The following is a 27,063-nucleotide window of genomic DNA, read 5'->3' on the forward strand; positions in this document are numbered from 1 at the left end:
ATTACAAAGGCTGAGCTAGAGAGGAGAGAAAGGATTACTGAGGGCCACAGTTCATTCTGCTTCTGCAAAAACAAAACATGACCTTGATTAAATTAATAATCAAACTTAGCACTCCTGCTAAAGCGCTGCCGGAGAGATAACCGCCCGCAGCGCTCCGGCCCCCGTGGACAAATGGACACCCTCAAGGCTTCCCATCCCCAAAAAGCCTAAACAACCGCTTAGCAGGATTAATTTTTAATAACTCAGCACTTTGTTTTTATGTACTTATTAAAATTTAAGACACCGAGCCAGTGACCCCTGTAATTTTTCAATTGTTCCGACCATGGAGCCCGGGCTGGGTAATTACGCTGGAACAGCTGTTGGAGACGACCTTGCCATCAGTGGGGAAAAGTGATGCAATCCTATCGGTCTGCTAAGCTCCAAATGCTTCCTCTCCTCCTCCCTACCCCCTTATCATTTCAAATAAGTTCATGAGTTAATTACACAGAATAATTCAGAGGGTTATTTGGGAAAACAAACCCTCTTGATAGACAAATAAATGACAGCCGCAGCTACATGCACACGGGGTACTTGCAAACTTCACCTTCACAATATCCATTATTCCTGTGCCAGCTCTCCTCTCCAGTAATGCTGAGCAGGAGCAAGGAGTCAGTGAAACTCAGATCCAAACCCTTCCACATGGAAAGGCAGCAGAACTGTGGCTGCTGGCACCGGCTCCCAGCACTTGGGAAGGGTCCTGCAGAATTTTGTCAGGGTAAAAATAAAAGCTGGGCCTGCACAGCCCCAGCAGAAACCAAAGAGGCATCTGAAGGCATCTGGAAACAGCCACACATTCTCTAGAGGTATCAGCCTCCAGCAGCTTCTGCACTGTCATCAGGAAGAGGGAGAAAACAATTCCTAGAAAAACAGCTAAGAGGAATTTTCATTTCCAGGCAAAGAGAACAAATCCCTGAAACACAGTAAGAGCTGAAACATGGGAGTACAAAAGAACAGGCAATTACTGAATGCATAAATAACATGTTGTGTGTCTATTTACCCATGTCACCTGGGGACAAGAACAGCAATGTGTGAGCCCTCCATGGAACCTGCTCCCACCCATCCCTGGCCAGCTGAATCCACAAAGACCACTGAGAAAAATGCTACAAACACAACTGGGCAATGGGCACAGGCAGCTCTGGGTACCAGGGAGTGAACAGGAGCACAAGGCACTGCCCAGCACCTGGCACCAGCACACTCAAATGACATCAAAGTTTCTTGCTCTCCACAAAAAAGCCTCATAAAAATCAAAAGTCTCCCACCAAGAGCTTGAAAGTGATGATTTCTAAGGCAATTAGCAGCCAGGCATTGAGCAGCCATGTGCAAGGTGTTGGGAGGAGGCAGGGGAGGCAGGTCTTGCTCTGGCCCAGGACATGGAAGAATCCAGCCTGCCACATTCCCAGCTTCCTGCATTCCCAGCACGGGCAGCCACTGACAAGAAAATAAACTGCATCTGTTGGAAATATGCACAAAACAATTAAAGGTAAACTGAGCTTCCTTTGCAAAACCAAACAAAACACTGTGCTTACAATCCCCAGCACATTCCTGGACACATTCTGAGGCCACCATTTCACAGTGAAACCTTTGCTGGAGCAAGCACCCAAAAGCAGGGGGGGTGTCTGCTTAAATCATTCCCACTCCCCCCCATCTGTGCACTTGGGAGCTAAACGCACTTAAAAAGATGAGGAGACCAAAAGGAAGTTAATAGCCAAGTACTGCAATCACTGGTCCAAACCCCTGACTTTGAAATTTTCCTTTACATCAAGAGAAGAATCCCTTTCCTCATGGAAAGCTTCAAGCCCCACTTGCCCTGTGCAGACAGCAGTGGCTAAACACACAGCAGCACTGCAAAGGCCTCAGGGTCTGCTTCCACCAAAACCAGCAATTGTCAACAGAGCACCATGAGCTCTTACAGACTTCTATTAAAAATTAATCTGCATATGCCATTATTGCATAGAAGCCATCCCCAGGTATAAACCCCAACAAACATTGCATGAGCACACTGTGGTTAGGAGTGAGTGCTCCCCGTGCCTGCCCTGAACTTCTCACCCAGCTCAGCAGCCACTGGCCCTTCCTCTGCAGCTTTTTTTCTGAGCTATGCATTAGCAGATGTTCTTTTGTCTTTTTTTTGTTTTGGTTTTTTTTTTGGGGTATGGGCAGTAATAAAGCAGAACTAAGTACTTCCAGCATGCACACAGCAGCCCAGCACAGCTCCTGTGTTTGTACTGGAACAAATGCACACAAACATTTCGGGTGGGTTTTTTGCTAACATGCCTTGTTCAAAAGATAAAACCCTTCCAGGAGGGTGGGTTCTTCACTTCCTCACTGTCCTGCATATGAATACACGGATCAGAAACCCCTTGTGTCCATTTGCTTTGCCCAGGTTTGCACGGTGCTGAGCGCTCAAAATCCATCAGTGCTCCTCACACTCGGGGTCCCTCAAGAACTCACAGATATAGGATGCACATTTAAATTTTAGGGTGCTGAATGTAAAATTTGCAACATTGTTTGAGGTATGAGGGACTGAGGGGAGATGAGGTGAAGCTACAGTCAAGTTATTTTCAAGTACTTCCAAGTAACTCTCCTGCAATTTGCAGTGGGAAACACTTTACCAGTAAACATGTGCCCAGTGTCCCCCACAGCTCAAGTGGCTGTTGAAGAGGAGATGAGAGAGAAAAAAAGGCCTTGGTCTGCTTTTGAAAATGCAGCTGTAAAATTAAAGCAGAAAGGCTGATCCCAGAGCAAGGGGAGCCCGCCCATCATGGGCAGCATCCACCAGCTCCAGTCCTGGTTCCATCCCATGGCCAGGAGAGGTCTGGGCAGGCCAAAGCTCCTCTCAGACCCTCAGTGCATCCCTGCAGTGATGCCAGAGGGAGCGTGGCTGCCCTGGTCACCTCTGCTGTCCCCATGGGCTCAGGCTGACAGGATGTGACTGCTGACAACGAGGCAAACATGAACCAGGGAGAAGCAAAAATCACCTAAAGGCACTTAAATACCAGTCCCCAGCAAGGGCTGAGTGACACGACAGTGACTGAGCCACAGTCAGGCTCTCCTGGATGCAAGGACAGAATCAGGAATTCATTTTAATGCACTGAACAGACAATCATCAACTCAAATACAGCTTCAATGAGGAGGAAGGGCCATTTTTAAGAGATCTTGCTGTGTCCCACCCCACATCAAGGTTTTCCCACCCAACAGCTGACTGAGGGCAGGATACTGTTAGTTATAATTTGGGTTTCTCTCCCAAGGATCCCACCTTCCTGGCACAGGAGGTGTGAGCTCGAGGCACAGCCAGGCCAGCGTGGTGGGAGCCAAGCAGGGCACAGACCTGGGCACAGTGCTTGGCTCAGCAGCACCGACAAAGCAGGAAAGCTTTCTGTTTGCTTTAGGAAGACTAGACAGATGTGACTCAGAGGAAAGAGTGGCCAAATTCTGGCTGGTGGCTCACAGAGCCAGCAGACCTGCAGCCAGCAGTGGAGAGCACAGCCCAGGCACTGGCTGCCCTTCAGGGAAACTCATGGAAAGGCAGACACAGACAGGGGACATGGGGACACTCCAGCATGAGTCCCTGCAACAGTGAAAAACAGCCCCACCCTTCCTGCACCTGAGCTACCCAGGCAAGGTGATTTATTTGGGGAGCTTTTTAGACACCTCTAGGCTGAAACACGTTGGCACCCTCTTTACCTGGATGCAGCTGCCTGAAGAGGAGGCATCAGTACCTGCCTCTGGCAGTCAGGACCTCCCCAGTCACACTCAACAGCTCTGTGTCTCAAAACACATGCCAAGACCCTCTCTACTCACAGCTAATGTTCAGTCCTGCTCACACCCAAATAATGCTTTCCTACAGTGAAGGCAGTGACAGTCCAGTCAGATTCCACAGGTGGGAAACCCAGACAAAGTGACTTGCTCCAAGTCCCAAAGTAAAATCTGTGACAGTGTTGAGACTTGAATCCAAATATTTTTTCTAGCTGCCAGGCACTTCCAAGCTTTCAGCTAGCCCCTGGGACCATTCCTCTTACCATCTGCACAAGTGAGGACAAATAAGCAAGTACCTTTTTTGCTTTGAGGCTGTGTAACAATGATGCATCGCTCCCCAAAGAATGCTTCCCAACCTTGAAATGACCAAAAATCTCCTCACCAGCTGCCTCACATACTTGTTCTTGCCTCCATTTATTCTGCAAAAAAAGCTGTATTCAAAAGACTTTTTTTTTTCCAAATGCACTTGGAGACGACAGCTTAACTGTCAAAGGGATCAAGAGCAAGAGCTCCTGTACCTCCATTAAACTGTAACTGCTCAACAATTCTGGCAATCTGCTCTGAGGGCTCCTGACAAGGGGCACACATAAAACACTCAATCCCATATGCTTTTAAATCACCCAGAAGCAGCAGGTTTCTGTGACACTGCTCCTCCTCCTCTACTAACCAGATTTAAGTGGCAATTCCATAGTAAGGGTGATTATCACTAAAGTTTTAATGAGTTGCCATCTGCACCCTGCACTTCATAAAGGGACGGTGTTCCACCACTGTGCTGTCCAGGAACATAAAATGTGGCAACAAAGCATCACAAGGTGATCTAAAAGTAATACTCCCCTTCCCTCAAAATGAATGGCTTGAACTTGGCAAAGCAAAGGAAACGAGGACCGCATGTGGAGTCCTGGGAAAGCTGAGAGGCTTTATTTAGCATCACTGAGACTCATGGCTCTTGTTTGGCTGACACTGAACTTCAAAATACAATTATTAAGCATTAAGAACCACGATAAATCTCGTATGCCATCAGAGATGGAAACTGTGTACTGAGTTTGCAAAATATGCTCAGCAAACTGGCTACAGAAAATGCAATAATCCCTGGATAAGAGCCCCGCTCGGGTTTATGGCCAACCAAAGCAGACCCTTTTGTCCCTTTAAAGTTCACCAAGTCGTACATCACCCAGCCTGGCATGTTTGCTCCTCCAGTATCTGAACTGCTGCAGCTGTCTCGAAGGATTTAGAGAATCAGGAGCCAACAAGGAATTTTTCATTAGCAACGTGGAGAGCAGAAATCAATGGTCCCCTGTGGCCGTGTCATTTCAATGGGGAAGGGGAAGAGATGAAGGGAGAAGAAATTCTGACAATGCAGGGACTGCAGGCAGGCTGCCAAGCCATGGCACACCAGCTTCTCCTGCTTGTTCCAGCTCACAAATGATGTGCAGAGGAATTCTTCCCAATCAATTCCCTACCTGGAATGGAGCACCACACAGCTCTGCGTGTTTATCCGTGGCTCCATGCACACACACTGTAACAGCAGCACCAGGAAGAAGAGGAGCAGTGGTGATGTGCTCTTTCCAGGAGAGCTGGCCAGAGCTCGGTGTGGAAGAGCCCCAGGACGCTCCAAACCACCTTGAGTGCATCCCACAGCTGAATCCCTGCAGCTGGAAATCCCTGGGCTGTCCCAAGGGCACGTCCTTCCCAACGGTGCCAGGGCCCCGGCAGGCACAAGTGAGGGCCAGGAGAGGCAGGGCAGGGCAGCACCAAAGGCAAATCTCTTCACAGCCCAACCAATATAAAACTGTCAATTATTATCAGTAATATTCCTGCTTTCAAGGAAGAAGGACAAGCAGATTACAGGGCTGTTTCCACTTCTGCACCAGGAGAAAGAGGAGGAAAGAGGGGAACACTAAGCTTGGAGAAGAGCTTAAAACTCACCCAAGTGAGCAAGAGTCAATCCTTTCTTAGGATTACATAAAACCTGTTGAGTGTTAATATATGCTACCTCCATTCTCCAAACAGTTTATGAACACTGTAATTTTCTTCACTAAAACACTGTCTAACAGCACCAATCCCCCCTCCTAATTATAGACGTCTCTTTATGCATGATAATCTTTATACAATTAAACCCACTTAAAAGAATAAATGATTAAATAAAAAACTATTTAAAGAACACATAAGGTTGTGATAAAAAAAATGACAAAAGAGCAAGAGATTGAAAACTAAAGCAGAAATTCCACCCTTAAGTGTGCACTACTGAGGGGAAGAGCAGCTTTGGCTTTCAAGTCTGAACTGGAAGCCCAAAGTTGAAACATTAAAACAGAATCAGTCTTCCACTAAAATAAAACCAAGCCTGAAAAGAACCCACAACTGCCCTTAGAGGCGTTGTATGTGGAGACATTAATCTCCCCTCAATGTGCTCCCTGGAATAAAACCAGTTGGTTTCATTTCAAGTACAAGAAACTCCCTCACAAAGTCTTACTGAACTTCATGTCTAATTCAGGAAAAAGGGCCTTAAGGTACAAATGTATTGAGGAGGAGTCAGGATTTGCTGGAAGGCTGGAGCTGCGCCACTCTGACATCCCAGTCCCAGAACAGCCACAGGAGCCCTCTAAAACCACTGCTGTTCCCAGGGGTGCTGGCTCTGCTGGCCAGCAGTGCCATCCATCAAACCTTATCTATTCTGCTGATTATTTCCATTGCAGAAACACCAGCTACAGGCCAGGCCTGAACATGCAAGGGGCTGTACAAGAAAAAAACAGAAATATCGACCCTGCCTGATAGGTCATAGAATTAAACTGAATATAGGCATGCAGATAACGAACAGAACAGTCCTCAGTGCTGGACAGACAATCTCACAGGAAACAGTCCCTAGACACACTTCCTTCCTTTTTTTTTTTTTTTTTGAAATGTATATGAAAAGATTCTAACTTTGTCCTGGGGCCCCAAATAATTAAGATTTAATTTGATTAAGTTTCAGCTAGGAGCAGGGGTTTGGAAGGGAAGCAGTGGCACGAGGCCACCCAGCCACGAGCTGGGCATTTCCCAACAGAGGCAGGAAGGGAGAAGGCACCAAACTCTGCCAGGCCCCCTGACAGCCTGAGGGTCCATGGCCCGAGTGCCAGCCCCAGGGCAGGGTCTTTGCCCACCGTGTGTGTGTGTGTGTGTATAAATATATCTGCATCTGTCTGAGATGAGATGAGATGCAGACAGGCTGGAGCACTCCGGGGGGCACTGGGCTGCCAGGACTATAAATAGATGGGTCTATTTTTAAGTTGACCATCGCTCAGCACAGCTGAACTTCCTCCCCCTGTGCTCCCTCTGTCATTGCTCTGGTTCGCGTCCTTGCCCAGCTGCACACGCAGTGCCAGGCTCCAGACAGAGCGGAGCAGGCAGCAAACACCTCCTGCCACTGCCTGGCTACCAGGGCTGCTGTCCCCCTCTGCAATCCCCTGCTGCTGCCACCAGCCTCAGCGAACACCAGCACAGCCCAGGCCAGCTTGGGGCAGGGCTGGGGCTCTTGCTGGAGGTGCCACAGCCTCACACAGCTGTGATGAACCCAAGAATTCCCTCCTCTGGAACAGTGCTGCTGCCCTGCTGCACAGCCCCTGGCAGAAGAGAAGGTCAGGGTTGTATTTTGGTAAAACTATTCCTAAGAGGGATTCCCCCCTCCACTCCATATTGTAGCGAATATTATATAAAACTTGAAAGGAATTCAACTCCAGCTTTTATTTACCACTGTGCATATGGGCCAATGGCTGTGGCAGGCGACCAAGTTTGCTGTCAGGCTGGCCAAGTTTGCTCTCATCACTCCAGCACTGCTGTGTCTCGCTCAGGATGGGTGAGGGCTGTGCTGCTCTGCCTGGCCAGCTGGAGGGCACCTCGGGAGGCCCTGGCACTGAGGTGGAGCCCTGCAAAGGATGGCACAAGGTGCCCCCAGGAGTGACAGTGTCACCCACGTCCTGCAGCACCCAGCAGGGCAAGAGCTGCGTGAGAACAGGCCCTGAGAAGGGCCTGGGATTGATTTCTCTTGGGATGCTGGATGCTTGTGAAAGATGAATGTGACATCAACAGTTTACCCAGGCCAGTCCTGGGGACCTCCTCACCTTTATCTCCTGGGACCACTGAAATTGCAATGGAGCCCCAAAGCACCAGGGAGGGGCAATACAGAACCTGCACAGCCCGTGCTCTGCCCCTTGGAAAAAGCATTACAAGAGCACTGCCAACCCCTTGGGCTTCACATAAAAAGGGCCACAACCCTAAGTGCAACAGACCTGAGGAGCAGCAGGGCCCTGCATTGCAAGGAGACTCACAGACTGCTCTGTTTCCAATTAAATCCTCCTGTTCTCGGAGCAGGGCTGTGCCTCAGCAGGTAACTGGAGCCTCCCAAGGAGCTCTGGCACCACCCAGGCACCCTGCAGCTCAGCACTGGGATGCTCTGAAGCAAACAAATGCTCAGACACCACGTGCAATTCCAGACATTCACAGCCCAACTACAAGATGCCTTTTCCAGCAGCTCCCTCAAAAAAAAAAAAAGAGGGGGGAGCATCAAATTCCTCCCTGATGGAGCTGATCCCACAGCTCTGTGGCAGCTCCAGCACTTCAGACCTCACGCACCAATAAATGACCTCTCCCACCTTGCACAGCACAGTGCTCCCCCCTTCCCAAAGCTGCCATGTGTCTTGGCCTGGGCAGGTTCAGAAAAAACCCAAAACCACCCCAACCAAAGAAAACCAACAGTGACAACCTATTGGTTATGTTTTTAAGCCAAGTTGTTTGCTAAATTGTTATGACCTTCCTCCTCCTCTCTCTCCCCTCCCAGTCGTGAGCAATAGGAATTAAATTGATTCAGTCTATCAGTGTTCTGCATCTAAGTGATTAAATTCAGCCACTAGAAAAATCTGTTTTGTGCTGCACCCGAGGAGGAGCAGCGCTGCCATTGGGCCCAGCCTGGCCATGGGAGGGAGGCAGCAGTGCTCAGGAAAGCACACAGGTAAAACAGACTTGGGCATCGTGCTGCTATCAGTGGGATAATCTTTTTTGCCCCCTCCCTTTTGAAGCTGGATCAGTTATCAGATGTGCCACTGCAAGTGGCCTGGCAGGGTGGCCCTGGGCAGGAGCAGCAGCTGCTGTGACCCGTGGCATCCGTGAGCACGGGGTTATCCCTGCCTGGCACGTGCCACAGGACAGGAGCACGCCAGCCCTGCTGACAGCCCGGGCTGCTCCCCGTCCCACTGCAGCCTGTCTCACACAGAAACACTCCCAGTCCTAATTTCCCCAGCCCCATGACCAGGCAGCATTCCTGGGAGACAGATGCCACGCTCCGGGCTAGTTCCGGCCTCACAACCAGCTGACCAGCTATTTTAAGCTGCTCAGCTGGGATTTCACTTTGGGACAGCCGAGCTGAGAGGAGCAGCCTTCCTCCTTCCCTTTCTTGCACAGGGCAATTAGAGGAATTAGAGAGGCTGGAGGATCTCACCCATCTGTGCAGCCCCTTGTTCAGAGGCTGCCAGGATGCTGGGAAGGAGGAGCAGGGGAGGCAGGGCTGCCATCTGCATCTGCTGAGAGATCCCTGAGCAGAGCAGAGGGAATCCAGCCCAGCCCAGCCCTTCCCAGGACCCTGCGCCTGCCCAGGGGCGTTCCAGCCTCTCCCTGCTCTGCAGGGCCCCCGTCCCTCTCTGTCCCAGGGATCCAGAGGGAGAACAAACGCACGGCAGAGAGGGGAGGCGCTGAAACAGCTGCCTGCTCAGCCCTCATCCTCCACGAGCTCCCAGCTTCCTGCATCTCTGGGATTTCTGGCACGGCCAGAGCTCCGACCTCACCTGACCTCCCCAAACTGCATCAAAGGGCCTCATCTAAATAGGTCACTCCTGGCAGAGGGAGGAAAGTTCAGAGGAAGCTAAGAGACTTACCGGCTGCCTTAATCATCACACCCCCCTCCACCACCTCTGCTGGGAGAAAAGAGAAAAAAGAGAAAAAAAGAAGAAAAAAAAAGGAAAAAAAAATTACATCTACAGTGGCAGAGACAAAATGCTACGGAAAAGAAAATTGGCATCTACGTACTGTGGTAGCTGAATTTTAAGCAGCACCAAGTCTGAGAACACATCTGGAAACACACATGCAAATTCTTCACAGCTAAAAATAAACGTCTCTGCTGTGTATTACTCTCCAGAGTGAAAGTGCTAATATTAATTGAAGGGTTTTGTTTCATTTGGTTTGTTTTATTTTTATTCAAGATCAAAGCTGATAAATCATTTTTTAAAATCACATAGATTAAATTACCCAGATAATTTAAAGCATTATACACTTAAATTAATATTACTTATCGCAAACTACCAATTTGCCCCAGGCAAACTACATTACCGACAGTTTCCCTTTGTTTTTGCAGTCAATATCCTTCACTTTGGAATCAAATGTCCTTCATGTCACCTCTGCAGAACGCCACAGCCTCTTTCCCTGTGTGTTTCCAGGTTTAGGAGTAGCAAATATCAAATGAGCCACGCTCCCAGGCTGGAGCCGTCGGCTGCGGGCTCAGTGCTGATTTACATCAGCAGAAGCTGTTGCCCTGTTTTCCCCAGCAGTTCCTGGGAGGAAAGCTTACAAACTTAATTCCCTCTTTACATTTGCTTATTCAAGTTCCAGCTGCATCTCCCCCTAACGTCCCATTAGGGCTTTCCTTTTAATTACTTTTTCATGTCATCTGCGCCTTCCTTGCAAGGTCCTCTTTCGAGGAACTTGGCTCTCTCCCTGGCCCCTTTCACTGAGGATGTTTTGCTTCCTGCAGTCTCCCAAAGCCTTCAGCCAGCCCCTGAGCCTCCCCATCCCACGCCCTGCCCGTGCCAGCCCTGGGCAGAGGTGACACCAGGAGGGGACACAGGGCTGGCTGTGGAGCACTCAGCCTCCAGCACGGCACACCTGGCTGGGGGACAGCTCTGCACGGCACACACTGTCCCTGGGACTGCCATAAACCACCAAGGGGATCGAAAACAACTCCTTAACTGCAGGCAGGTGTGCAAACCTGTTCCCTCTGCCTGTGCCTAACACCCCCTGGAAACTCCTTTAAAGAACAGCAAAGCCTTGGAGAGATGATGGCAGAGAGGCAATGGCCATTCCTGAGCCACATGGCAGCCAGGTCACTCCCAGGGAAACACCAAACTCCTCCTCAGGGCCGACGTTCATTGATACATTACACAGGCTGAAATATTTCTCCAAAGCTGTGCTCATCTTTTTTGCAGTGCAATAGCCAGAAAGACATCTTTCTTCTCTGCTCTGCTTAAAGATCATCTCCACTACCAAGATGAAAGACTGGAATTAATGTCAAGATCCACAGGAGAAATGAGTTTACTCACATGGTACAAGCCATCAGAAAAGTAAATTCGCCCACAGATAGATGGCTGATAAACGACTACAAATTCAGGCCAATATCCTTCAAGTTTTACTACACAACTCTGCAGAAGACAAGACAGATCAGCTTTTTGGACAGCACTTGGAATATGTAAAGTGCTATATAAGTATTATTATTACCACCAGGCTGCTGAGGAAGTCTCCTGGATTTACCATCTGGGAAAAATAACTGATTTAGACAGTCAGTGTGGGAAAGTCCCAGGAGCAGTTCAGTTTTTCCAAGCACCCTCCCCATCAGGCAGAGATGATGCACAATAGCAACGCTCCTTTTCTCATTTCACCTTAGCTCCCAGGAGCTGGGGACGACTGAGGACCCCAACAACTTCCAGCAGTTAACAGCACCAGGTCAGCACAGATCCTGCTCGTGCCCACCTGGCTCAGGGCACTGTGCCAGGGGGATCCAGCAGCAGAGCAGGCACATTTCCCTGCACAAACCACAGCATCACACCCCACTGCTCCCTCCTCCGCCTGCTGTTGGGTTTAAACTGGATGATTTGTTCTGCATGAATATTTCAGCAGCTCTCTGAGCAAGGGAAGGGATTCCTGCCCGGGCTGTGGCTCACAGCAGCTGCACCTGGAGCTGCCAGCACCAACAGCCCAGCCCAGCCCTACCTGGGGAGGCCACAAGAGTCAGGGATGGCACATGGAGGAGCAGAGACAGAGCCTTCACCCAGCTGAGACAGAGCCAGGGGATGGTTTGGGCTGGAAGGGACCTTGAGGATCCTGTTCCACTCCCTGCCATGGGCAGGGACACCTTCCACTGTCCCAGGTGCTCCAAGTCCTGTCCAACCTGGCCTTGGACACTTCCAGGGATCCAGGGGCACCCTGTGCCAGGGCCTGCCCGCCCTCACAGGGAAGGATTTCTTCCCAAAGATGATTCTCCCAGCCCACACTGTTCAAAAGCAAGAGTCCAACTCACAGCTTGTGTAGACAAGCCCAGCTCCAGTGCTGCTGACACCTGGACCACATTCACTCACACGCTCTGTGTGCAAACCAACTCCAGTTACCTCTAATTCTTTTATTTTTAGGGCCCTTCCCTGACCCTCAAAGGCCAAGGCAGAACTGCCCTGGGCAGCAGCATTTTCACCCAGCATTATCAGCATGACAGGGCTGAACAGCCCCTGATGCACGAGCTGCCCTGGCCTGTTTGCACAGCTCTACCCCAGTTTGATTTACACCATGTAAACACAGGTCAGAAGTGAGCCTCCAGCCCCAAAGGATGCATTATCTCAGCCTGCACCTTCTGTACCTTTTACAGAGCAAGTTTTTAGGTCAAGGAATAGGAAGTATATAAACCTCTCCACTTAAACTGCAAAGAAATGGAAAACATGACCTGCGAGTCAATCAAAACTTACTTCCCACCAGGAACCTGTATCCTAATTATTGATGAACACAGTGCAGCTCCGGCATTACAGAGGTTCCCAGTTATCCCTCTCAGCCCTTCTGAGGCTGGCAATAACCAACATTCAGCGCTCATTTACTTCAGAAACATGACTGCAAACTGCTAAAGATGCATCTGCTGATGCCAGCAAGGAGTTTAAGCCTGGCTGCCATGAAGACCCCACAGCTCCAAGGCCACTCTCAGGGAGGCAGAGCACAAAGGTGGGATGTGCTTTTGTCCCTTGCTTTTGCCATCCTGGGTATTGTATCTCTGCAGCTCTTCTTTTTGACAGGATGGGCAGTTCTCTCTTTTGATTGTTTTCTGAAAGTACAGGAGGGAGAGGCAGAGAGTTTCAAACCATCCAAAAATGGTAGAATTTGTGTTACACTTAAACAAACCTCTGGCTCCAGCTGCCTGGAACTCAGAATCAGGATCTGCTCTGTATAATCGGACAATGCCTGATTTTTGTTCCTTCTCTTTTGTTTTCCTTCTCAGAAGTTTATTTTTGAAAGAGGACTGTGTAGCAGGGCCTCTTCCATTTCAGGGAAAGTAAACAGAACCCTTTGCAGGGAGGATCAGGGATGGAGGAACAAAGCCAGCTAGACTAAACTGTGTGAAGGTGAATTTATTTGTCATCATTTGCTCTCACAGCAGCCCTGTGACTTTGATCAAGGTCGCAGCGAGGTGCTGCACGCAGCCAGCTCACCCCTGCAACAGCCTGCAGTCACAGCAGCGAGGGGAAAGCCACACCATCAGTCCCAGATTTTGGACAGAGACCTGAATAAGACCAAAATAACACAGCCAATCAGTGCCACGTCTGCAGAGCTGAACTCCTAAGCCCAGCACAGGCACAACTCCATCCCTCCCTTTATCCCTGAGCTCATCACAGCCACAGCAGCTCAAAACATCACCTTCCCCCAGGACCAGCCTACCTGAACCTGCAGCAGGGCCCAGCCCTGAAGGAGCCTCTCCAGGGCACCACACACAGCCCACCAGGGCAGCCCTAGCACCAACACCCAGCTGCAAAGAATCCACAGGCACAGAGGACTTGGTGGGATCTCCCTAGCACTTATCTGGCTTTGTCATTTGGGCTGTGCTGCTTCAAAAACCAAGGTCTCTGCGAGAGTTTATGTGCTATATACCCAGGCTAATCCCTGGGTGCAGACGTGCTCTTAAATAGAAGAAATAGCAGGGGGAACTCTTCAAACTAGAGCTGGGAAAACTGAGGGAAATCTTCTCAGTGAGAGGAGTAGACCCTGCCAGAGCTGGGTTTGCCCAGAGCATTCAGGAATAGGAAATCAGAGGGGCAGGAGAGAGGCCAACCACTCCTTCAGCCCAGTGGGGATAAAAGGCAAGCAGGATAAATATTGAAGTTCCTGCTTATCAGGAAATACTTGGCAAAACCTGTGAAGCCTGAAGGGGGTGTTCGAGAGAAGTGTATTTGGTGTTATGGGAAAGTTAATGAGATGCTGTAACCATATCATATATGGAAAACTAGGTGAGGCCCCTGTGGGCCATTATATTCTGCAGGAAACTTTATGGACACTATAATGCATTATTTTTAATGATTCCCTTGCCTGCTTCAGGCCCTGGACACCAAGAAGAGCTTGCCTGGCTTCCTGGTGTTGTTTTAGCAATGACACCTTGCTTGTTGCTGCATTTCTGGGTTACTTTAATGAGAAATAATTGGGTTACTTTCCCAGATTCCACAAAGCCCAGGCACAATGAACCAACACAGAGGAAGTCTCTGCTGTGTGGCAGCCTCTTCACACCCTGTGCCTTCCCAAGGGTTACCTCTCCTGCTTAACCATTTATCTACAAATATGCCCACAGAAACACTGGCACTCGTGCAAGTTCAAGTTTGCACTGTCATCATCCATCTCCAGGGAGAGCCAGGCCACAGAAATAACCAGCTGCAACATCACAACGATTGCCCCTGCAGGAGATGTATATAATGAAAATTGAAAGCTGCAGGATGAACTTCTTACATACTTGTCCTTTTGGTTTATTCATCAGAAATAATTATCTGCGCTCGCATTCACAGGAGCACATACTTTATGATGTACATCAAAATTTAATGGATTTTTAATAATACTGTAACTACAGCAGAAGCACAAAAAAGGACAGCCATTAAACCATATGTGCTGTGTTGGTGGGTAAGTGGTGTTGAGCAAACAACAACATGGAGCCACGGTTTAGCATCAACAAGAGGAAAAAGGACTGCTCCTTGCAGGATCTGAAAATGGGAGCGAGCTCTGATCCTGTGTGTTTAGCTCAAAGCTCCTCAGCAACAAGAACAAACAAGCAAACCCAGTTTCTGAGTCTCAGGAGCCTGCAGGTGGTAACCCTGGCTTTTGACAAGCACGCAAACACCCCAAAACTCAGTTTCTCCACCTCTGCAACGAGAGAAGAAACACGAGTGCACCCCATGACGGCAGCACGGGAACCTGCTTGTGCCAATTAAAGCGCTCCCAGGATTCCACCAATCTATTGATGTTATTCCATAAGCATCAGCAGAAACTGTTGCTCCAGCAGGAGAGACTGACACTCCAAACACTCTCCTCAGCAGCCAGGCTGAGCTAACGAGTCGGTGTGAAGCATCACCATGTCACCAGTACTTGGACTGGCATCTATTTATAGCCTAAGAAATTATATACGTGGTGTCCCCACCAACAGTGACACATCTTCATTCAGGCATGAGTCACCTATTCACAAGCACGTTTCCAAAAATAAATCCTATTTACCAGAATTAAATTCCACATGTTCGGGGAGAAATCGTCTCCTTAAAAAAAAACCCAGGCATGTTAGAAAAGCAAACAAGAGCAAACAGGCACTGGAGCCCTCAGCCTGCAGGTCCCCATGCTCCGTGGGACCAGGCTGAGGCTGGAAATGTTTAGGATCCACCAATGAAGATGGTCATGGCTGTCATCACAGAGCCCTGCCAAGGTCACCAGAATATCCAGAATATTCCTGGCCCCTCACACCTTGCAGAACCAGGGAGTGCATTGCAGTTATTAGAGAGAACAGACAGAGCCAGCGCCAAGTAATCCCAGAAAATGTAGTGTTAAATAGAGGGTTCAAACCACAAAGCTGTTGATGGGGAATGTTAAAAACGTCAGCGTGGCTGAAAGACATTTGCCAGCGGTGGGAGTCAAGTAGCGAGCTACTGTTCAGCAGATGCAATAAAAATCTGAGGGTACTCGGGTAATGGGACCAACAGTACAGTTGTTGATACAAATTATATCCAGAAAGCAGAGAAATAAATGGCTAAATAAATAAATAATGCAAAAATGGAACAAGTTCAAACTTCTTTTATAGTAATAGTCTCCAGTTGAGCATAATCACCAAAGCTATAGTGATAAGATTGCCAAAACTAGACAAACATCTGTGAGATGAATTCATCTCAGAGGGGAAGCCAACAGCTTGTTATCATTAAAGAGGCAATGCTCTCTCTGCGTTTGAACTGCAGGCGCCTTGTTACTGCGTTTGCCGAGGCAATTGCACCAGATGTTGGCAGCTTTCTTCAGATGGATGACAAGCACCTGCTGCTGGGGAAATTAAATGCTCGTCGGCCTCCTCTCCTCCAGGGGAGGGTGGGCCGGCAGGGGAAGGGGGAGTGGTGCCGGCTGACCCTCTGAAATAAACCTATTTATGCAAAGTGACAGTAAGTGCTGGTTTGCCAAGCGGTGAAACAGAGTGGAAATTCATTGGATCCCTTCCATTGCCCCCGGTGAAATCTGCTCCCACCCTCCCAGTCCTGACAATTAACATGGCACGGATCTGAACTCGCTAAACCACTCAGCAGAGCGAGAGATCCAACGCGGGCACCTCCACCTGCAGAGCCACCACGGAGCTCACAGTGACTGCCAACAAAGGGGGCACAGCCAGGGGGGCCTGGGCACCCCCTGTACCCAGCACGGGGCCTGGGCACCCCCAGAACGGGGCCTGGGCACCCCTGTACCCAGCACGGGGCCTGGGCAGCCCCTGTACCCACCATGGGGTCTGGGCACCCCCTGTACCCACCATGGGGTCTGGGCACCCCCTGTACCCAACACGGGGCCTGGGCACCCCCTGGTCCCCACAAACACCCAGCAGGAGCTGCCAGCCCCCCCATTTCAGGTGCACACAGCCACCACACCCTGTCAGGCCAGCAGTAGAATAAACAGGCTAAATGGTAAATAAAATGGTTTTTCAAGTGTTTTTTAGAAAGAAAACACAGAGCAGCTTCTTCCCTGACATAGTTCTGCGCGCTTTCCTCTTTCGGGGAAAGAAAAGCTACAAGATGTTAACTGCCCTTATACCTGCAATCATCTCTTTATGCCACATCCAGTGCTCTCCAGACTGCCACGGAGGTGACACCACAGCCAGAGGCTCATTCTGTGCCATCCAGAACCATCCCAACACCACTGTCCCCTGGCAGGGGGGTGAGCACTCCCTGCTCGTTCCTGCTCACCCCAAACCCCTGGTGCATGTCCCAAACACAGACAACACTTGTTTGATCTCAACTGGCCACATGCGTTTTGGGTGCCCTTCAGATTAAGAGGCAGTTAATCCTCATTCTGCTTAGATTATCTTAATTGGCTCTTCATCTGAGCTACTTTGCCCTTGTCCTGGTTTCTGCAGTTATATTTATAAATGCATACACTGTACCACTGTCTCCCTGTCTGGGCTGGCAGGTATCACCAGGGCTGGAAATTATTGATAGGACTTGGCCACCACTCCATTTCTACCCAAACATGTGCAGGCACTTTTGTTTCCCCCTAAGAAAATAATTATAATGTGTTTCCTAACAGAGAGAGACATGTGTATGATGGACATCAAATGAATTTCATATTCTACACCTGCAGAATTAACTTAAGTTTAATTAAACTGGTTTCACCTCAATATTCCATGTGTGAGCAAAACTCAGGTGTTTCATCTCTAGGACCGATCAATATGGCCATTTATTTCCACGTGGAAAAAGCATTATTACACCTGCTCCCAGTGCTCTTCTCCACCTTTGGAACAGTTTCTGTGAAGTTCCTCCTGGGCACTTGTAAAAGCCCTTTTCTCTGTGGCCCAGTCTCAGCTGCATTTGGAACACACTCAGGTTTCCCCCCCATCACTCAGGTGTCCACAATGGGGGATGATGGCATTGCTGACCAAATGCTGACTCCCCAGCCAGTTGTGATTTATTTAACCAGCTCACCTGGGCTGTGAGCCTCCCCAAACCAGTGAGCAGGGAGGAGAGTGCAGGTTTCAATTACATTGTGCCAGGTTTAAATAACTGCTGCTGTTTTCTCGTCAGAGAACCAGGGCTAAAACAGGGGTTTGCTTTGCCAAAGCCAAGCTCTGGGCCCCCCAGTGCAGCTCCTCAAAGAGCAGCAGTGCCCTGCAGGGATGGCAGGAGCAGCACCTGCACCCAGAGTAACTCTGGGAGGCTTCCAGACAAGTGCCAAAGTGGAATCTGATGCAATTTCACAGCAGATATGGAAAATGTCCATCAGATATTTCCCTGGTGCCTGTGCTGGGGATTAACACCACCATCTCCTGCCTTCAGCCCAGCTTGCTGGGGCAGAGCTCCAGCCAGGCCCATGGGCCCAAACAGGGCTCAGAGATGCCACCCCAGCAAACCCAAATCATCTCCTACAGGGAGCTCCTACATCTGCAGCCCCCCTGACTGGGGCTGAACCCAGGAATGCTCCAGGGATAAAAACCAAATAGGATTAACTCAATTTGGTAGGGATTTTATACAGCCTATGGCATTTGTACGGAATAAAAGCAGGGGTGAAAAACAAAATTGACTTCCTTGGGGTCTCAGAAAGGATATAGATAATTTCCATGGGTTTGGCTCAGTTGTAAAACTGACAAGGACACAGAAAAAAAAAAATTCACACAGAAGTTGGAGGAGGAAACCTGAGTATTTTCACGTAACTTTTCTCTCCCCAAACACAGCCCCTGAATAATGATTGATTTCACTCATCTCCCACAGGCTGTGGTGCTACAGCACGAAGCCTCCTCAGCACTTCATCAACCAGAGGAGGAAAGGAAATAAAACTGAACTTCAAACTTCTGCTGGGCTCTGATACTGCCCTCGTGCCCATAAATCCTGCCTTAACATTTCCTCTTTTCATAAAACCCAGGTAGAAACCAACATCTAATTTATAACAAAAGCACTTCCACAAAGCATGTGGCTTATTCCAGACCACCTCCAAACTGACTTCCTGTGTACAGCTTCTCACTGGCAGGATGGAAACAAAACAGGGGCTGCTTTTTCAGCAACGATCAAGTTTCTCAGTTTGTTTAAAAAAAAAAAGAAAGAAAAGCACGTGTGGGAGGGAGAAGAAATAATAAGAAGTGCTTTAGGCCATGAGGGACCCCTATATCCCAGATCCCTCATCACACGCCAAAGCTAAAATTTAAAGGAACATTCATTATACTGTGGCACATCATGGACACAACGTGGAAATAGGGACGTGTGGAAGCAGGGGAATTTTAAAGCACAAGCACAGGGCAGAGGTGTGGAGGAGGCAGCTGCTGCTCCTGCCATAGAACAGCCCCCAAAAACTCTGCTTTTCCTTGTCCCAAAGCCATCAGGAGCTGCAGACAATGACGTGTTTGTTTATTGCTGGCTCTGGTTTAAGGAGATGAGGGATCCAAATTGAGCAACTTGTGCCAAGGTGCCTGCAGATAACTTAGGAACAAGAACAGGATGAGCTCTGAGCTGTCCCACAGCAGGCCTAGAGCTGGAGTGACTCTGGAAGGGAACACTGAGGGCAGTAAAAAAAGCCACCACATTCTCTGTTTTACTGCACATTACAAATGTTTAGGGAACTCCAGCTATTACAGACTTCAATGTAAATAAGAGTCCAAATTTATCCCTTCATTTCATAAAACATAATCAATTCCCAAGTACTGAACTGGGAAATACAGTGCTGAAAAATGTGAAAGGCTTGCAATCTGTCAAACTGAAAAATGACTTTTCTGCAAAGCAAATGCTTTAAGGACAGCCCATCCATGTCTCCTATTGACCGTTAAATCTACATATCAATGTCCAACTGAGGTGACAATACAATTCCAACTCTCTGCCAAGGCTAAATTAACTAAGCTCTCACTTTCATACCAGCACAATTCCTTGCACCTCCTGACTCTGGCCTTAGCCCCAGCTCCACACAGACTTCCAAATCCCCCCAAAATGAACCCATGGTGAGAAAACCACCTTTTCTCATGCTAACAACTTTATTGTAAAAACATCTTCAGAGGCCCTACTCGAGGTCTCAGGGAAAAGTAAACCACTGGAGTGCTTAATAGCAGGGCAGTACATTAACTCATTCACACCCAGACAGCCTGGCCAAACAAGGAGGAGTCTCCTCCCCTCTTTTCCTGATTTATATTTTCACAGCTGTCAGGGAGGAGAGCACAGAGTGATTTATGTAAACCACGAGATTAGGCTGAAATCCTCAGTGTGGATCCCACCTCCTTCCCTCCTGACACACTGGCACTGAAAGCACAGGCACTTCACTACAAAGGTTATTTTCCCAAAGGTTAAACCGGTTGCTATTTGCACCAGGGTCCACGTTGTAATGCAGGGCACGGTACAACCAAAGGAGGAAATTCTCATTCTGACATTTTGGTGTTCACAGCCTTAGCTCCTGGTGAGGCAGCACCTGGAGGTGTGCCTGGGGCAGGACAGGTGTGAGGAGCCACCTCCTCTCTCTTAGCTGACACTAGACACTAAGGCAGGCTACAGAGGGAAGAGATGAGAAAACTACACGTTTCCAAAAGCTCAACAGAAAAAAAAAAAAAAATCTCAGAATTCAGATATTATTATTATTATTCTTCCACTGGTCTGTTCTGTGTCTCACAGGAAATGACAAGTGACTGTACAAAACATTCAAATCCACAGAGGTAATTCAGAAATCCTGTCTTGTCTCAAAATTTCCAAATCTTAAAAGCCATTCCTGAGGAAACAACATATTCCAAGTGAAGCTGAAACATGGCTACAACAGGTCTGAGGGACCTTGTAGCAAGCCAGGGCAGAAAACAAAATTCATGCATGCTGGTTGGTCCAATTTCATCTGGAAATTTGAAATAAAAAACAGAGCTCCCTTTCCCTGAAAGTCACTTTAGGATTACTGTGAAAGGGAAATTGAAGAGCCAATGCTCTCAGATTGAAAGTAAAACATCTGGGGCCCCACCACCAGCACTGACTGCTCCTCCAGCAGTCTGAAACAGCAATATGGAAAAGTATTGTTTGTCCACAAAACTACTCCCCACATCTCCTTCAAACATCACCAATCTGGTTCCAAAAAGGATAAACTTAAATTTGTGCTCTCTCCTACACAAGAAAACGTGATTTTTCTACAAGAACAGTCCAACATGGGCTGATCGAATAGCTGAGGACAACTGGAACATACCTTCAGCAGAACTGTTCCCACCCTGCTGGAAGGACACAGCGGCCTCTTCATTCCCAGCACTGTTCCCACCACCACTCACCACAGTAAGAAGGTTCTCACTGAGAGCTCTGTCCCCATAATTGGGCCTGAACACGTTACCTGGAGCCCATTACCCCATCAATTAACGCCTGCACGCAATCACTGGGATCCCTGAGCCGGGCTCAGCCCCACCAAGGGGCACCAAAGGGTTAAAATCCCATGTCAAACACAAGTCCTGGCTCTGGACCAGAAGGGACATGGGAACCAGGGCAGCTGAGTTATAAAGGCCTTATTGTAGCAGCCCACTGGATTGGAAATGACTTGTAGGCCTAATGAAACAAAACTTTGGCAGTAAAACAGAATGAAAGGAATGAGACAATAAAAGAGAGGAACAAAGGGAGCAGAGTTGTTTCAGCTTAGGAAAATAAGCTCACTTTGTTGTTGGGAAAAGCCAAAGCCGATTAGGATAAACCAATGACTAGGCATAAGTCTTCCAAACTAATTACACAGTTGGCCATGTGAAGTGGAATTGCACAAGCAAGGCTGGGCTGCTCTGCAGGAGCCCTGTGCAGGGAGCAGCACCTGGGCACACCTGAGCCCTGCCTGCCCTGGGCACTGCTGCAGCCCCCAGGGCCAGGACCATCACTGTGAGCAATCTTACAAGCCAAGTTTCAGGAATTGTCACTGCCACACACTTTGGTGCTCTATCGTCAGGCACTTTCACTGGTGGGTTTACTAATTAAATATTATATTATTACTGTCACTATTTACAGTGGGTTTACTACAGCTTTTCCTTTTCTTGGAGACAAAGGTTCTGGCACTGACTTTTCAAAAAGCTGCAGTTTCAAATTCAACACTTTACCCCTTCCTGCCAACTCCAGTTCCACAAATGAGCCCACCTGGCCCCAGAGCTGGTGGTGGCTGCTGTCCCCACATCCTGTGTGCTGAGAGCCACCTCCAGTCCCCAAACCACCTCCCCTGGCTGCAGAGCTGCTCTGCACAGCGAGTACAGACAGGACTGCAGGAACTGCAATTTCTTCCAGGCTGATAAATCAGCTCAGCATTTCAAAGAGCAAATCATCTGAGATGCTCTTATCAAACACGGGCGGCTCCTCACACTTTAATTGTCTGATGCAATTTGCTTTATTTTAAGGAAGCTCTGAGCAAAGGCAGAGCTGGCCAGTGGATGTGGATCACTGATGGAGAGCCAGGCTGTGTGCTGAGCACAGGCCCTGCCTCACAGGGCTGCACCCCAGCAAGGAAATCCTGGAGGGGCAGGGAAGCACAAGGACTGACTGGTCCTGCAGCACCAGCCCTGGGTCCTGTGTCTGAACACAGCACCCCACTGTCCACAGCAGGTTAACAAGTCTTCTAATTCAGCTGAACCAAACTCCCCATTTCTAAGGGTCATTGACCACATCCTGACAACCAGAGCCTGAGGAGAATCACCCCAAAACACCCTGAAACCAAACAGTCCCAGCTGATAAGGAGCAGTGCTGTGGGGAGAACCCCACACCTGCAGCAAGGTCAGGTCATGGTCACACAGCCAAGCAGCCTCTGCTCCAAGCAGCACCAGCTTCACACACTCTGAACAAGCTGGAGCAGGGGACTGTGACCCAGGTCACCTGCAGTGACAGGGCCCAAGCCCTGCCAGCCTGGCTCCTGCAGGAGCTCAGCCTCAGCAGGACAACCCCAGCTGTGCTGACCTGCCAATAGGCTCCTACCTTCACCCAAACTTGGGGGCAATTTTCACCTCCTTAAATTTTTTACCCTGCAAAATTAAGACACTTAAGGAAAAAAACACTTGATTTTTCCAAAGTGCTGCCTTTGGGAAGGCAAACCTCTGCTAAGCTGTCTCAAGAATGGCAGAGCATGAAAGCAGAACCAAAGTGTCCCGAGTCCCCAGACACAGCCTGGCTGCTGCATTCTCAGGGACTGTAAAACTGCAAGCATGAAACTACCAGATGGTGAAATTAAAAAGACTATATTAAGACAACATCCAGACAATATGCAAAGCACTTATATTGAAACTATTATTAACTTGAAAAATACAGGTTAGTGGAGTTCTGCAATTAGAAGTAACTACAGAAGAAACATCCAAAAGCTCATGTAATCCTTTAATAAAAGGCTCAGCAGGCTGTAAACATCCTGCCGGAATCGAAGATTATTATTGAAAATAAAATGACTGGTTTGCAAAACAACTATCAATCCAGCACAGGAACCATTTATAAACTCGCCTCCTCAGCCCTCAACGAAATCCTGCCTGGCTCAGGCTTTTCAGGGCAGACAAAGGAAACATAAACCAACTGCAAGGAACGGGAGCTGCTTTGCTCTGGGATACCCTGCTGTGTCCTCACGCAATCTTGCATCTAAAGCACCAATTGCTGCACTCCAAAGGACAGGAACTGGGCTGGAATCCCTGGAGCTGGAACCCATGGAGCCCCCTGGCAGTGGGGCTGGCAGAGGGTGGTGCCACACACTGCTCTCAGTTTGTCACCCGTGGCACTCCTGAACAATGGTCCAGAGGCCACGGGGACCCAGGGAGCTCCATGGAAGTCAGGGCCACCAAGCACCAGCCAAAGCCTGCACAGTGGGGATGGAGCTCTTACATCACAGCAAAGACTATTCTGGCAAGGTTCACATCTCCTTCTCTGCATAAACTTGTTTGGTTTGGGGTTTTGGTCAGGGGTTCTTTTGCTGTGGGGTTTTTTTTTGGTTGTTTTTATTTTTCAATGATGCCAGCATTCTACACATACTTGCAGAAGGATTTTCTAGTAAGAAATTAAGTGGATATTCTAGTGACTTCCACATTGCTCTTGCTTTTCACGTGGTTCCTCCAGGCATTTTCACAAATTAATGAGCTCTCCAATACGTCTCTCTGCCCTTTTTGCCACTGGAATCGGGGCTAACAGAACGCTGATTTTATGGAGAAGACAACTGTGTAATCATTCAGCTAAGGGTCAGATTCTTCCTGAACAGGCACAGGTTCACCTCCCAGTGATGCTTTTTTCTTCAGTGGAAGTAAACAGTGTTGGGAATGTTGTACACACACAAGCAACAAACAGAAAAGGAATCCCAGAGGCTTCAAGAAATGACACGCAAAGCTGAAAACTTGGCCCTCCTTTGAGCTCAGTCCTCAATGCACTTTTGTTTTTCAAAACACACTTCAAAAAGAAAGGGAAGAAAGAACAACTATGTAGTGCTCATTTGGGCAGAACTTACCTTGCCAAACTGTTCAAAGTATTGCTTCACGTCTTCCACTACTGTATTAGCCGATAATCCACCTACAAATATTTTCTTTGTTCTTGTGACCATCTGTAAGAAATTACAAGACAAGCATATGGTTTAACCAGATTATTTCAAACAATATGTGGAAAAAAGAAATATTCTTCAGATCCCATCCCTAACCCAGATAATGAGAATACTTCTTTACAAAAGCAATTTCAATTCGATTTGATTAGATACTTCTTTCTCTGTCTTGTTTTGTTTTTATTTGAGAGATGGCTGAGTAAAGGCTCTCAATAACAACTCTAGCCCCCGGATATTTTTTTTTAATAAATGATTTTTATTGTGCTTCTCAATGCAAATAAAAGTGAAAAAGGAGTCCAAGCATTGTATCTTCATAGCCACTGTCTCAAAGCAGAGGTGCCTTTGCCCCTCCTTTTCCTACAGACAGGCTGAATGCTCCTTGGCAGGGAGAGACAATTGCATCAAATCCAAGTGATGTGTTATTAAGTTTCCACGGGTCAGTTTAACAGGAACTTGCACAGTTACTTTTAAAGTAATCAAATGATGAAAGACAGCCAGAGCTGCCAAGGCAGCATCCTCCAGCCACCACCGCCTGTGCCCATGGAATCACATCCCCAGGTCAGATCAGTCCCAGTCACACCTTACACACAGCCTCACCTTTTCTGTTTTTTTTTTTTTTTTTTAAAGTTAGGAAGAAAAAGAGAGGAGGAAAAAAAAAAAGTGTAAAAATTCAATTATTTTTTTCCTGGCTGCAATCTAGGGCTCCAAAATTGAAGCCCAAGCATATATTTTTCTGTAGAAAATTGTCATTTACAAATAAAGAACTGGCTAAAGCCGACTTGTAACTAAAGGATTTTGCAGGGCTGTCAAGAGCCCTCTGCCTGCCAGCATCTGATTTAAGATCAGGCCAAGCGTCTGTTGTCATACAAAAGAGGGAGGAAAGCAATTATTCTAAAGCAGTATTTGAAATTATTATCATTTTTATATTTGACCAAGAAAGAAAGAAAAAGAGAGCTACTGCTTTTCAAAGATTGAAGGTTATAGGAAAAAAAAAAAAGACCACTTTGTTTCAATAGCTTCAGTTAAAGAAAATATTGGTAATGACAAGCAAATTCACAACATTTTAATGCCTAGAGATGCGTTGCGAGCTGGGAAATGGTTTCAGAAATCAGCTCTTTGGTACCAAAGCGAAGCACAAAATTAAGTCTGCTTTTACAATCCACATTTCCCTGAAGAGACTCTTCAATTGCTTTGTTCCCACCTTCCCCCCAGCACCAGAACAGAAAATGCACACCCTGATGTGCCTCGACAGCAGGGTCTGCTGCCTCCCTTCCACCTGTGGCACGAGGCAGCACGGCCTCACCTGGCCCAGGTAAGGAGCCCGGGCAGGGGGGAGGTGGGACATGGACAGGTGGGACACGGACACACGGACACGGAGCAGGTGGGACACGGACACAGGGACACGGACACAGGGACATGGAGCAGGTGGGACACGGACACAGGGACATGGACACAGGGACATGGAGCAGGTGGGACACAGACACAGGGACACGGGCACAGGGACATGGACACAGGGACATGGAGCAGGTGGGACACGGACACACGGACATGGACACAGGGACACGGACACAGGGACATGGAGCAGGTGGGACACGGACACAGGGACATGGAGCAGGTGGGACACGGACACACGGACATGGACACAGGGACACGGACACAGGGACATGGACAGGTGGGACACGGGCACAGGGACATGGAGCAGGTGGGACACAGACACAGGGACATGGAGCAGGTGGGACACGGACACAGGGACACGGACACAGGGACATGGACACAGGGACATGGAGCAGGTGGGACACGGACACAGGGACATGGAGCAGGTGGGACACGGACACACGGACATGGACACAGGGACACGGACACAGGGACATGGACACCAGGGACATGGACACCAGGGACATGGAGCAGGTGGGACACAGGGACATGGACACAGGGACACGGACACAGGGACATGGACACAGGGACATGGACACAGGGACATGGAGCAGGTGGGACACGGACACAGGGACACGGACACAGGGACGTGGACACAGGGACACGGACACAGGGACATGGACACAGGGACATGGACACAGGGACATGGACACGGACATGGACACCAGGGACACGGACACAGGGACACGGACACAGGGACATGGAGCAGGTGGGACACAGGGACATGGACACAGGGACATGGACACAGGGACATGGACACAGGGACACGGGCAGGTGGGACACGGACACAGGGACATGGAGCAGGTGGGACAGGGACACAGGGACATGGAGCAGGTGGGACATGGACACAGGGACATGGAGCAGGTGGGACATAGACACAGGGACATGGACACAGGGACATGGACACAGGGACACGGACACAGGGACATGGAGCAGGTGGGACATGGACACAGGGACATGGGCAGGAGGGAGACGGACACAGGGACACGGACAGGTGGGACATGGGCAGCAGGTGGGACCTGGAGGGACATTGGAGCAGGTGGGACATGGGCAGGTGGGGAGGTGGGACATGGGACACAGGCAGGTGGGACCACGGGCATAGGGATATGGAGCAGGTGGGACACGGGCAGGTGGGAGCATGGGCAGGTGGGAGCAGGAGCAGCAGGTGGGAGCAGGAGCAGGCTGCTCCCCCTCAGGTGAAGGGACAGCCCTCAGCACAGAGCCACGCTGGCCAGCCAGGCTCGTTTCTAGTGTTATCATCTCTGGGGCTCACAGCCCCCGCACAGGAGCTGCCCTGGCCCTTTCCCTCCCTGCCCCTTGGCCAGGTGAGCTGCTCCCCAC

At 49.0% G+C, this 27,063-nt stretch overlaps 1 protein-coding gene across 12 annotated transcripts in view; it reads right to left on the reverse strand.

The window, feature by feature from the left end:
* MSI2 (musashi RNA binding protein 2) overlaps positions 1-27,063 on the reverse strand; it is a 210,276-nt gene that overhangs the window by 105,099 nt on the left and 78,114 nt on the right. For all 12 annotated transcript variants that reach the window (XR_008508769.1, XM_054517060.1, XM_036395407.1 and 9 more), the window contains one exon: positions 24,202-24,294. Coding sequence is in view for 11 of the 12 variants with exons in the window: in XM_054517060.1 (XP_054373035.1) it covers positions 24,202-24,294 (93 nt within the window). In the remaining variant the exon portion in view is untranslated. The remainder of the gene's footprint in view (positions 1-24,201; positions 24,295-27,063) is intronic.

This window comes from Molothrus ater, chromosome 21 (genome assembly GCF_012460135.2).
Source record: "Molothrus ater isolate BHLD 08-10-18 breed brown headed cowbird chromosome 21, BPBGC_Mater_1.1, whole genome shotgun sequence".
Lineage (NCBI taxonomy): Eukaryota > Metazoa > Chordata > Aves > Passeriformes > Icteridae > Molothrus > Molothrus ater.